General features: G+C 35.7%; 1 protein-coding gene across 1 annotated transcript; it reads right to left on the reverse strand.

Moving 5' to 3' along the window:
- Positions 1 to 5,498: 5,498 nt before the first annotated feature.
- tbxtb (T-box transcription factor Tb) lies at positions 5,499 to 11,502 on the reverse strand. Its single transcript, XM_079856180.1, has 8 exons — positions 11,291 to 11,502; positions 10,630 to 10,894; positions 10,338 to 10,472; positions 10,178 to 10,239; positions 9,661 to 9,722; positions 9,313 to 9,489; positions 7,124 to 7,253; positions 5,499 to 5,839 (listed from the first exon to the last, which is right to left on the reverse strand). Exons 1-8 carry the CDS (start codon positions 11,494 to 11,496, stop codon positions 5,569 to 5,571), a joined length of 1,308 nt encoding a protein of 435 aa, XP_079712306.1. The 5' UTR covers positions 11,497 to 11,502; the 3' UTR covers positions 5,499 to 5,568.
- Between the last annotated feature and the right edge of the window lie 732 nt (positions 11,503 to 12,234).

Consider the following 12,234-nt stretch of genomic DNA (forward strand, 5'->3'; position numbering starts at 1 on the left):
GCATGGTCAATAGTGTCAAATGCTTTACACAGATCAATAAACACACCGACTGTATTGAGTTTTTGGTCAACTGCAGCTGCAACATGTTCAACAAGCTCCATCACAGCTAAGGATGTAGAGCAGTTGTTCTTAAATCCATATTGGTGCTCACTTAGTACATCATATTTATTTAGAAAGGAGTCCAATCTGTTTATAAACAATTTTTCAAGTATTTTTGAAAACTGAGGTAACAGTGATATAGGTCTATAGTTAGTTAGTGTTTGCTTATCGCCACCTTTATAAACCGGAAACACCTTTGCTATTTTCATTTTATCAGGAAAAGTTCCTGTTAAGAAGGATCTATTACAAATATAGGTGAAAGGTTTAATAATACAATGAATGACTTCCTTAATAAAAGCCATATCAATATTATTGCAATCAGTAGACTTTTTATTTTTAAACTTACTTACTACTTCTAAGACATCACTATCACACACTCCTCCAAGAAACATTGTGTTAATATTATCAAATGTAGGACTAATATATTCCTCATTAAACTTTGGTAGCTCATTAGCCAAATTTGGACCAATATTAACAAAATACTGGTTAAAGGCATCAACAATAGTCTCTTTATTTTCTAATGTTGTGTTGTTATGTTTGAAACACAATGGAAAATCTCTGTCTTTATGATTTTTCATTACGTTATTAATAATCCTCCAAGTACCCTTTATATCATGTCTGTATCTTTGCAATAGCTGGTCATAGTAATCCTTTTTTTGCTTTCTTAGTACTGATATTAGTTTGTTTTTATATTTTTTATACTGTTCCTCTTTTCCCTTGGTTGGACACTTAATAAAATCCATGTAGAGCTTATTCTTCTTTTTACATGACTTTTCTAGACTCTTTGTCATCCAAGGTAACAGCCTATTTTTTTGTTTCTGTTTACATTTTTTCAAAGGACAATGATTATCATAAATTTGGGTAAATATTTCCAAAAGTGCATTATATGAATCATTAACATCTTCAACATAAACATTTTGCCAATTTTGATTTAATAATTCTATTTTCATAGCTTCCATAGCTCCAGATCATTTTAATCTAACTAAATTTAAATTTTGTTGTTCCATTCTTAAATGTAACTCATTCAACATATCCAACACAGTAAACACAGGTAAATGATCTGTAATATCTTAGTCCACTTTTAGTTTTCACATTAGATTTGTTTATAAAAATATTATCAATCAATGAAGCACTATCTTTAGTTATTCGTGCTGGTTTCAATATTAATGGATAAAAACCCAAGCTAAACATAGTATTAACAAATTCTGATGTTTTAGTATGCTCATTAGATTTTAATAAATCAATATTGAAATCTCCACAAACAAAGATAAACTTTTCATTATGCTTCTCAAGCATCTGAATCAACACTGAATTGTCTTCAGCTAAACAATGACACTATTTTCTTTTTAGAGCTGCTTTACTGCAGAATTGAACTGTGTTTACATTATTTAATCATTATTCTCCAGTTTATCCCTGTAAAGCTGCTTTGAAACAGTCTGTATTCTATAAAGCGTTATATAAATAAAGGTGACTTGACTTGACTAGAAAATGTAGGGTGGATACTGGCAGACAAGGGAGCTAAGGTTATGAGGGTGTTTCATTCTATCTTGGCTGTACTATTAATTAACTATTATTTATTAACTATTAATTAACGGTTAACGCCGATATAGTTGCGTACTCTCACTTTATTGAACACAACAAACCCAGCCTGTACTATCAGGCATGAACAATAATAATACGTTTTATTTAATTATTTATTTTTATTTATATAGCGCCTTTCCAGTGCTCAAGGACGCTTTATAATGTACATGCAATAAGGAAAGGATAACACCAATAGGGTAGACAATGATGACAAACAATAGTAAGTAGGTTAGTGTAACGAATACAGAACAGTAAAAGAGCATTATATAGACAGGGCATCATACAAGAGAATGGAATCAGGCACAACAAAATACAGAACACAACTTAAAGGAGAACTCCGGTCAATTTTAACATTGAGCTCATTTTTTTGTACATTTGGAGTGCTGTCAATACAGAGAATAATGACAAAAATTGGTGTTGCCTACACCGAGTTATTCTATTTTTAAAATTTGCACCCTGTTGACTTCAATGGGGCAAGTACTAAACCTGCTTTTAGCCTCTTAACATCCTTGATGTGTCATTACAAGTGCACAGAAAATGTGAGTGATTCCTTCTGAGTGAACACGAGTGGATCTGACTGCAGTAGATGTGAAAGATATGTATAAAAATGATGTTATTTAAGCCAGCGCAAATACCTTTGTTTACATCCTGTTTTTCGGTTGAAGTCCAAAGTAGTCGATTGCCGAGTTCACGCGCGTGATCATAGGTATTAAACCTATGCGTGTGAACTCTGCAATCGACTACTTTGGACTTCAACCGAAAAACAGGATGTAAACAAAGGTATTTGCGCTGGCTTAAATAACATCATTTTTATACATATCTTTTACATCTACTGCAGTCAGATCCACTCGTGTTCACTCAGAAGGAATCACTCACATTTTCTGTGCACTTGTAATGACACATCAAGGATGTTAAGAGGCTAAAAGCAGGTTTAGTACTTGCCCCATTGAAGTCAACAGGGTGCAAATTTTAAAAATAGAATAACTCGGTGTAGGCAACACCGATTTTTGTCGTTATTCTCTGTATTGACAGCACTCCAAATGTACAAAAAAATGAGCTCAATGTTAAAATTGACCGGAGTTCTCCTTTAAGAATGATAACATTCAGAAAATAAGTGAGTTTTGAGTCATTTTTTGAATTTATTATTAACACAACAGACTGATCGGGGACATAATTCCATAGTTTAGGTGCAACAATGCTGAATGCTCTGCCCCCATTGAAGAGAGGCGATACCGAGGGACAAAGAAAAGACCAGAGTCAGAAGATCGTAGTGAGCGAGTCAGGGTGTAGGGGAGGAGCATTTTACAAAGAGGGTGGGAGCCAATCCATGCAAAGATTTAAAAGTGAGCAGGAGAATTTTGTATTTAATGGGATAGGCCACTGGAAAGCAGTGGAGATCATGCAAAATTGGGGTGATATGAGCAGAACACTTGGTATGGGTAAGTATTTTAGCAGATGAGTTTTGAATATATTGTAATCTGGAAATGGAGCTGGCAGGTAAACCAATAAAAAGGGAATTACAGTAATCAAGACATGATGAGAAAAATGGATGACAGACACTTATGAAGGGACGGAGCTGGGCAATGCAACATAGTTGAAAGAATGCAGATTTGGTGATAGAGTTAATATGAGCCTGAAAGGAGAGAAAGGAGTTGAAAATAACACCTAGATTTTTAACAGAACTTGAGGGTTTGATGTGAGTACCAGCCAGGCGAAATCAGTAGGAATATTGCTAGCGAGTGATTGAGTTCCAATAAAAATCTCAGTTTTGTCCTTGTTTAGTTTCACAACAAAAGTCAGCTCTCTTTTTGGGGACTTTGCAAAACCATTTGAGTGGGTTTGCAATGTGATGGTCTTATAATCGTCATTAGATCAGCTTCACCAAAAAGACCATGAAAGCTTCACTAGTTTTATTGGTGAGCAGCAATCATTATTATTATTTTTACACAAAATTTGATTAAACATTTTTTATTAATATTTGAAATGGTTGTACATTTATTTCTACATCTTTCTATTCTGTAGACCATTTTGGCAAATTTGAGTTCAGCTTTGTGCTTTTAAAATAGTTTTGCTTTCCTGCCATCTTGTGGTCAATGTGGATAATTAATAAAAAATGGTTACAAGCACACCAGTTCATCATTACCTGTAACAGAGCTTATATTGTGTTATTCATATTGCATTGATTTAGAAGTCATTACAATCATTATATTTAACTGAACAACACATTAGTAATTATTATTTTTAATACAATTAGTCTTAAGTGCGTCCGTCACATTTATGGTAGTTGGTTTAAATGTGCCACAAATTGTACAAATAAATGTAATTTATATTATATTACATTAAAGAGGTTACTTTTTTTCTTAATACAATTCTGGTTATTCTATAATTTGTTTTGTCAGATAGACAGTTATGGAGAAATTGTATGCATTTTAATGAGAATAAAAAATAAAACGACAGTGAGAGAACAAAATTTCAGGATTTAATTATTCCATTCTCATTGATGTGTGAATTAAAATGACTAATATTTCTTAGAGACCTCAGTATTTTTCCTGTGTTGACACTGGAAAGTTTTGGCAATCACTCATGCTTCCCTCTGGCCCCGCACTGTTAAACTACTGAAGTGTCTGAAGATAGATGCAATTCCTCACCTAAGTGAGTGGAATTTTCACATGAGAGAGGACAACACAGCTTTGACCTACTGGGTGCAGAATCACATATAAAAGTCCTGGAAAAAAAGGTGCAATGACGTCTGAGTATCCGTGAGGTGCAAGCGATCTCAAAAGAAGGATCTAGATCCATTTAAAAGTTCAACTGAAAGTAAGCCTTATGACAAGATGTCTGTAAAATGTTTTAAATAATATTTTTTATGAAGATAGATTTAATATTTTTTAATTGACACAATCGACTATATTGATGTGGACATAAAAGCTTTAACCAGCATTGTTACATGCATTATTATTATTATTATTATTTTCTATTTGTTCTATATTTGACATAAAATAGCTCCAGTAACAAAGATTAAAAAAAAAAAAAAAAAAATCTCAATTTTCTTCAAACTCTGTTAGACTAAGTTTATCTTTAAACCACATTCCCACAGTGTAAGCCTTTAGTCCCAGACTAAAATTGTTTTAACTGAAAGCAACTTGCAGTGACGTATCTTAAGATCTGTCAGTGCCATTGTTTTGTCTCGAGATGCACACCAGTAATGTTTTTGTTTTTTTTTGTTGTTGTTTTTTTCTAGGCATGTCTATAAAAGCTACTTAAATATCCTAATTGAACTAAGGCCTAATCCTGGCTTAATCTAAACCCTGTTTGTGCAACCAAGTCTTTCACTCACTAAATATGCAGCAAGAAAAAAATCAGGTTGTTAAATAATTTGACAGAAAAGTGTTTAATAAACCAATCTGAAGAGCATTTACATTTTTATCTATGCTGAATTCAAATCCAAAAATATAAACATTAATTCTTTTTACAAAAGTTTTCTTCACAATTGTACACATATAGTATCCTTCATAAGAAGACAAAATAAATAAGCATTATGTACAATATGCTTTAAAATAATGACTTGTATATTTAAAACCCCCACATGACTTTAACTGGCTGAATTAGCAGGACTGTAAACATGTTTCCAATTAGGGTTTTTAAGAAAGAAAGATAGATTTCGGTTAGGTCTTAATAGGCTTTAGTTTTTAATGTAAAGCATACAAATCTCGAAATTAGTTTTGTATGTAATGCATGCAAATAATGCTAACTTGAGTCAATTCCACTGCAAAAAACAAACAAACAGAGAAACCAGCTGATCTAATATATTTGCGCCAAAAGCTATTGCATAAAAGCAATGATAGTTCAGCTGTACACAGCTTTAATTTACTCCATAGGGTCAACTTCCTATAAAGAGGGCGGTGTTACTTGGGTCCAGGCTGTAGGAAGGCGTACATGGGCTGAACTGTCATATTGTGAGGCCTCGTGCACTTCAGTCACAGCCGTGGAGTCATATACCTGAGAGCCAGAAGAGGGCGCTGTGACTGGGTGAGCCAGGCTGCTGTAGTGACTGGCAGAGCCACGGAGAAACTGGGAGCCCAGACTGCTGGCCATACTTCCAGCCTGAGACACTGGGGTCAAAGGTGAGTTCCCCACAGACCACAAGCTGGTGTACTGACTGCAAAAAGGATACAAAACAACCAAGAGGAAAACATTATTGGTCAGATTAGGAAACACTCAGAGGTCTGCAAGGGAGGACTTTTAAAAACTATAAATGTGAAAAGGTTTATACATGATGTTACATTACTCAATTGATGTCTTTAAAGAATTTGGAAAATGTTTGAGTGCATATTGAGACATAGTTGAGATCTCTTATGAAACTCACATGTAAGATCATTGGTGTTTTTTTTATTTTCTCAAGAGAAAGAAAGAAAATGTAAGCAAAAACCTCCAGTTAATCTCACTGCTTTTTAGGAGAAACAACTGAGACATTACAGGGATTGATCATCCAAAAATGAAAATTAGGCCATGATTTACTCACCCTCAAGTTATCCTCGGTGTATATGACATTCTTCTTTCAGACGAATACAATTGGAGTTATATAAAAAAAATGTCCTGGCTCTTCCAAGCTTTATAATGGCAGTGAATTGCTGTTTCTGTTTTGAAGTCCATAAAAGTGCCTCTATCCATCATAAAAGTGCTCCACACGGCTCCGGAGAACACATAACTTGGCTCCGGGGGGATAATAAAGGCTTTCTGAAGTGAAGCGATGCGTTTGTGTAAGAAAAATATCCATATTTAAACCTTTATAAAGTATAGCTTCCGGCCAAACTAACATACGGATTCCACTTAAGTCTAAGCGCAACTTATGCGAGTAATGCGACGTACTGCTGATATTTACGCTACGCCATGACGCGCTACGCTACTTCTGACGTCACAAGTTTCGTAAGTTGCAGATTAGGCGCAAGTAGACTGCGTATGGCCGTTCGGCCGGAAGCTAGAATTTTACTTTGTAACATGTTAAAAATTCATATTTTTCTTACACAAACGCTTTGCTTCACTTCAGAAAGCCTTTATTATCCCCCCGGAGCCGTGTGGAGCACTTTTATGATGGATAGAGGCACTTTTATAGACTTCAAAACAGAAACAGCCATTCACTGCCATTATAAAGCTTGGAAGAGCCAGGACATTTTTTAATATACATCCGATTGTATTCGTCTGAAAGAAGAATGTCATATACACCTAGGATGACTTGAGGGTGAGTAAACCATGGGCTAATTTTCATTTTTGGGTGAACTATCCCTTTAAAGAGATCGTGTTTGTAATTTTATTTTCCTATGTGGATGTTTAAGAGCTGAAGGAAGAAACAAGGAAAATGATGTAGTGTGTTGTTAATTACTTCATAAATAAAAACCACTTGGTTGCAATTAAGTAGTAGTGAAAGTGTTTGATTCATTCTCACCTAGAGTTTGAGTTTGGGGGAGAGCCGTGGCCCATTGGGAGCACACCGGAGTGGGAGGACATCTGCAAACTGGACCAGTTATCATGAGATGGCAACATGGAGAGACAGGTTGAGCTTTCAGAGTAACCAGCTGCAATATAAACAACACAGAGGATCTAGTCACATGAACAGTTTCAAACCTGCTCGGTCAATAGCTTTAGAAATCTCTCTCCTACACCTGGAGGTGATGTGACTGAGCGTTCAAGCATCCCACCACCAAAGTTCCCCTGTTTATGAGCGAGAACTCAAACACAAAAGCTGCAGGAATGTCAGACACTCTGCGGTCAGTAGAACTTGTTTGAGTGGCTCATTAAAGGAAACAGTTCAGGCTAAGAAGGAAATTCTCACTATAACACTCATTAAACAAGACTAAAGGGATAGTTCACCCCAAAATTAAAATGAGCTCATAATTCACTCACCCTCAAGCCATCCTAGGTGTATATGACTTTCTTCTTTCAGCCAAACACCATCAGAGTTATATTAAAAAATATCCTGGCTCTTCCAAGCTTTATAATAGGAGTGAATAGTAGCTGAGATTTTGAAGCCCAAAAAGCACGTCCATCCATCATAAAAGTAATCCATGCGGCTCCAGAGGGTTAATAAAGGCCTTCTGAAGCGACATGATGTGTTTTTGTAAGAAAAATATTCATAATTATAACGTTATCAGCTATAATCTTCTAGTAACGGCCGAGTCGAGTTCTAGCCGAAGAGTGACCTCTGACCTGACTCGGAAGCGCAGAGGATAGAGCAAAACACCAGTCACGAATTAGAAGTCTAAAATGAGAATTTTTAAAGAGAAATGTGGGAGGAGCTTGAGTTTGTTGCCCAGCCCTGTTTGTTTGAATCGCGAGCAAAATATTCTGATAAACTACTCTCACTCGACTCTCTCGTGAACGTGCGAACGGATGTTACTGAAAGCTAGTGATTACAGTTTATAAAGTTATAATTATGGATATTTTCTTAGAAAAACGCACCTTTATTAACCCCCTGGAGCCGTGTGGAGTACTTTCATGGTGGATGGATGCGCTTTTTTGGGCTTCAAAATCTCAGTTAGTATTCACTCCCATTATATAGATTGGAAGAGCCAGGATATTTTTTAATATAACTCCGATTGTGTTTGGCTGAAAGAAGAAAGACATATGCACCTGGGATGGCTTGAGGGTGAGTAAATTATGGGATCATTTTTGGTGGACAAACCCTTTAAAAGCCAAACCTTCAGCAGAATTTCCAACATCTTGTTTCCATTCAGTAAAGTAAATAGGGACAGGTGTAAATTGTCTAAAATTTGTAAATTGTGTAAAAGTGAAAACGCAATATAGCTTAGTTCAATTATCAAATTAAAGGCTGTGATTTAATTAAATAAGTACAATATATAGACTGTAGCGCTGCGTGTTTCAGAGTGAAGAGTGTTACCATGTTTACAGTGTTTTCAGCATCTTAGAGTTCACAATATGCTGCTTCTCACGAACTTCATCTCTATATGAACAGTGAGTTCAACATGCATTTTAGGAACACAATGTGCTAGGTTCGCTTTATTTACACATTTGCATAATTTCCAACCATTCCAAAAGATTCAATATTTTATCTGGGTACCCCTGTCATTACAGATAGCAATGTCGTATATTCAATGTTGGGGGTAATGCATTACACGTAACGCAAGTTACTGTTTTTTTTTTTTTTTTCAAGCAACTGTAAAGTAATGCAATACTTTTACATTTACAAAATATCTGATTAACTTTTTCAAATAAGTAATGCAAGTTACTTTGTTTTCCCATGTATTTACTGACACCTCTCTTGTCCCCATGTTGAGAGAAATTTGTGAGTAAGGTGCAGAGGTGTTGTGTGCGTTGTATGAACATGATGGTTATTGTAGTGAATAAAAGCATTGAAATGCAAACTCATAATACTATGCAAACCTACAATAATTAAATGCTAAACTACACAAATATACTTTATGCATTTATTCTCACTTTATGAAACAATGTCTTTGCTGCTGACCTTTGATGATTCAGTTCAACCATATTTGAATATGCTGAAGCATAATGAGATATGAGACACAATTTAGCCCCTTGTCTATTTCAGAAAGTATGTTTGTGTTTTCAGGAAGTATGTTTTGCAGAAGCTGGACAATATGGATGGGCGTAACTTACTGGGAGAGGCGGTCGGGTGGGCATATGGGCTGGGGTATGGCGTAGACCGGTGACTTCTCAGAGTCGAGTAACGTTCACAGCCATGGGGTGAGGATAGAGACAGCGGGCTGCCAAACTGTGCGTGAGGGTTTGCAGAAGGACAGAGAGACCCTGTGGCTGGCAGAAACCAGCTACTGACTAGACCAACAAGAAAATCAGAGTCAATATGAAATTCATTTTGCACTTCACTGAAATGATTAGAACTGCTGCACAACATAAACTGGACTGGATCAGTCCGCATTTAATAAAGAATTGTGAAATAACTTCAATCCAAATGAATTACATTTATGATTATTGAGATACTCTTACATTGAGAATAGCCAGACTGTTGACTTTCACTGACATCCTCTAGTATGTCCTTATGATCACTTCTGAGGGGAAAAACAAGATACATTTATATTTCATCTAGTTTCTTAGTTTACAATACAAGTCCTCAAAAATATTCACATGGAGGAGGATTTGGGCTAATTGTTACATGGGAAATTTGTCCATGGTGAAAGTTATGAGTTAAAAGACCAATTATACAAATGCTTGTTTTCTCTTTAGTTGGATTTGTAAGTTGGTTTAAAACACAGTTGTAAACCCTTGCAAATTAGGACATTTTTAATTTAATTCTATCCTTCAAAGTGAAATTCCAAAATTTGTTACAATTATTTTATGGCAAATATGTGTTTTACTGTATATATTGTTATTGTATACAGTTTACCACAACAGGTATGTATCTACACAAAACATTACTTTCAAACATAAAAAAAATCATCTGGAGTAAAAAGTGCAACTCATGTATTTACAATGTTTTAAAGTATATATGTATATATATATATACCTTTCCTTGGCATCCAGGAAAGCTTTGGCGAATGGATTGTATTTAATTTTGAGAGCAGTAACCTAAAACAGCAAATTGCAGATGTCATTATGCACAATATCATTGTTCATTTGTTGACATGCTTTATAAAATCACACTGTAGAAAAATAAAACGCGTTACCTCTTCATTCTGGTAAGCAGTAACTGCTATGAATTGTGTCTCAGAGAAAGAATGAGTGGTGATCATTCTCTGTGGACCACCAACGCGCACTATGTGGATACGTGGCTCATATTTGTGTAGCGAATTCAGCATAATCTATGAAAAAAATGGGACATATTTTCAACTTCTTAATACAAACTTCTTTTTGTATTTTCCAATAGTACGCAATTTACTGAACCTTTGAACGTAATTCGATTTCAGATACGCTTATATACAACTTATGAACTGTTTTCGCATGACAACGTCCACAAACCTGGCCACCTCCGTTTAATTTGTTGGTGAGTTTGACTTTACTGAAGGAGACTGAGGTTTTCATCCAGTGCGCACCGAAGTTTGGCGAGTCTGGGTGGATGTAGACGCAGCTCGGGGCTTGTGGCTCGGGTTTGCCACCCGGTACCCATTCACCGTTCACATACTTCCACCTGTGATTGTCTGCTGCCACAAAATCCAGTAAGAAGGAGTACATGGCGTTTGGATCCAGACCGGACACATTCACCTTTAGCACTGGGAACATGCGCCTGATCACAACAATGAACAGAGACATTTCGACTTAGAGGCATTTGATTTCTCTTTCAAATAAATTAAACAATTTAATTCCGCTAAAATTAATATATAATAGCGTAAAAGAAGAACGAGGAGGGAAAAAACGTTATTTGGAACGTTTTTTTTTTTTTTTAATGTAGCCTAGCCTACTATGGCAATAAGTTTTTACACTGACAAAATAAAATAGAAACCTAAAATTGAATGTGGCAAAACCCGAATGAACTACTTTTATAAATATTATTTAATATGGCAATCAACTAATCAACAGTTCAATAATGGTTTAGGTAACAATTGCACATTTGGACTTGCTTATTAAAATACGATAATAGGCTAATATGAATAATGTTTCTTCTGGCTAAAAAAAAAAATACCTGCCATTCTTGGTCACTATCATTTCATTCGTCAGTTCTTTGAACTTCTGCCAAAGTTCATTTTCATCCAAACTGACTTTAAGGTCCCTTTCTGTTGGATCTCCTTTCTCGCTGCCAGCTTGAAGTTCATTTTCTACTGCAGTTAATAAATGATCCACCCGATACTGGATGTTCTTTTCCGGACAGTCACTAGCCCCAGATGCCATTCTTCTATCCAATCGGCTCCAACACGATAAATAAATAAATTTACAAAACTGCGCGAGCTCTTCAGTCAAAATACGCCCAAGACTAGAAGAGATGCATCCAATTAAATAGCCTACTACCCAGGTAAAACGCTCTCCATGCTTTGCTCAGGAAAACTCTGATTGGCTGGTCTCCGCTTTGATGTGTGCGTTCTGACTAGTCATTGGTTCAGAGATCTGGTGTAAAGAAATGCGTACATATTTACACATAGACTATAGTCGCAACGTCACATTTAAAAACGGATCTATTGGTGATTTTCTCAATGCAGGTCAAATGATTACATTGTTACATTGTTGGAAAATGTTTTTTAAAAGCCATATAAGTCTTCATAGGCCTACTTAAAACTGTGGGAATAAATTGTTCGTTTTTAATTCAAACATTGAATGTATGCCTGTAAGATGATATAGGCTATGTTATCTGCTGAATGCCACTGGGGGAAATGGTAATAAAAAAAAAAAAAAACATATTTTATCGAGTAGTCTACTCTAGATCATTTAAAAAGTTCAGACAATTTGATTTGTAAAAGATTAATAAAATAATTATACACCCAATGGCTGTGTAAGTCCATGGCCGTGCTGATGAAACGTTATAGTAGATGTTTATGAGTTTAAAGCCCGTGGGAATCTTTCTCCAGAGGTGTCAAAAGCAGAGGAAACGCCATCCGACTCGACGCGTTCCAGGACAATGGGTGTTCATAAAAT

This window comes from Squalius cephalus (assembly GCF_949319135.1).
Source record: "Squalius cephalus genome assembly, chromosome: 21".
In the NCBI taxonomy this organism is placed as follows: Eukaryota; Metazoa; Chordata; class Actinopteri; order Cypriniformes; family Leuciscidae; genus Squalius; species Squalius cephalus.